At 48.0% G+C, this 1,678-nt stretch overlaps 1 protein-coding gene across 1 annotated transcript in view; it reads left to right on the forward strand.

Annotated features, from left to right (window-relative positions):
- Window positions 758-1,678, forward strand: part of LOC104789870 — a 1,723-nt gene continuing 802 nt past the window's right edge. The window contains exon 1 of the mRNA XM_010515509.2: window positions 758-1,566. Within this exon, the coding sequence (XP_010513811.1) occupies window positions 928-1,566 (639 nt within the window). The 5' untranslated portion in view covers window positions 758-927. The remainder of the gene's footprint in view (window positions 1,567-1,678) is intronic.

Raw genomic sequence — 1,678 nt, forward strand, 5'->3', positions numbered from 1 at the left:
ACCAACCAATAAATAAGCTTGGTTTTGCGAGCTGCGAGTTACTTGCTGGAATGGAAACCACCGTTTTAGCTGAGCATCTTGTGCTAGTCTTGTGGGAAGTCTTGGTCCACTTTGTTTTCCCAGGATGTGACAGGGATGCATGCTAATATGAAACTAATGATGGACAGATATGCGTATTCGGGAGACGTGGATGAAGAAAACGAGGAAGCTCAGTCACTGACAGGGGGGAAGCAAGAAGGTGATATTAGCTTAGTTAAGCAAGAGAAGAATGCCGACTCGGACAGGGAAGAAGATGTCGAAGAAGATAAGAGAGAGTGAGGAGAGTCGGCAAAGAAACGGCTAGGCATCTGTGTTTGATCATGAGCTGAGGGAAGTAGAAATATCAGCATGAGGGTCAACTATAGCAAAAAGCAACAAAGCTACGACGTCTTAATACATAAATGTAATTGTGTGTTTGTATTTTATTTTATTTTTTCTGAAGTACAGATAAAAACTTTGCAATATTCGAGTATCAGTTTTGTGATGCAACATATGTCCTTATTGAAGAACCAACGTCTGAGTCATCTAATCCTTCGCCCGGTGTTGCTGTCATAGAATTTAGATATCGCCTCGTACACGGCCTTAGTGATAAAACTTTTGATTCTGTTTGTGGTGTAAGATGAGGAGGAGAGGGTGAGATTTGCCTAAAATAAAATGCTGTAAATTAATAGTATTTTATTGGTGGTCAAACTTGGTATTATTGTGCATTATTAATTCGTCAGTTACTGTCCGGACGCGGAAACAGGGACGCTCGCTCGCTCTCTCTCTCTCTCTCTCTCTCTTTTATTGTGCTTCTAACACACCGCCATTTACAGATTAGTAGAGATTGCAAGTGGATTGAAGTGAGAGTGGAAAGGGAGAGGGAGCTTCCTGCTTTCACTTATAATTATGCCTCCTCCTCCTCCTTCTACTTCCAGGCCAGGTATCAACGGACATGGACGTCCTCCGATCGCGGCTGAGACGGTGGTGGTTAGGCACCAGCAGCCGTATTACCGGAGCTACTCGTCGTCTTCGTCGTCGGCGTCGCTGAAGGGATGCTGCTGCTGCTTGTTTTTGTTGTTCGCGTTCCTGGCACTGCTAGTACTGGCGGTGGTGCTCATAGTAATACTGGCGGTGAAGCCGAAGAAGCCGCAGTTCGATCTACAGCAAGTGGCAGTGGTGTACATGGGAATCTCTAACCCTAGCGCTGTTCTGGATCCAACCACCGCCTCCCTCTCCCTGACCATCCGCATGCTCTTCACCGCCGGCAACCCCAACAAGGTCGGGATCAGGTACGGGGAGTCCAGCTTCACGGTGATGTACAAAGGCATGCCACTGGGGAGGGCGACGGTGCCCGGATTCTACCAGGACGCGCACAGTACGAGGAACGTGGAGGCCACCATTTCCGTCGATAGAGTCAATCTTATGCAAGCCCACGCCGCCGATCTCGTCAGAGACGCTTCCTTGAACGACCGAGTGGAGCTCACAGTCCGCGGAGACGTTGGCGCTAAGATCCGAGTCATGAATTTCGATTCACCGGGAGTTCAGGTTCTCCTTCTTCTCCCTTCTTCCCTTTCGTCACAATCGGGGATCTGGCCTAGCTAAGCCTAGTGTGAACACTACTAAACTCTTCTTGACTCTTGACAAAGAAATTACCACC

The sequence above is a fragment of the Camelina sativa genome, chromosome 6 (genome assembly GCF_000633955.1).
Source record: "Camelina sativa cultivar DH55 chromosome 6, Cs, whole genome shotgun sequence".
Classification (NCBI taxonomy): domain Eukaryota; kingdom Viridiplantae; phylum Streptophyta; class Magnoliopsida; order Brassicales; family Brassicaceae; genus Camelina; species Camelina sativa.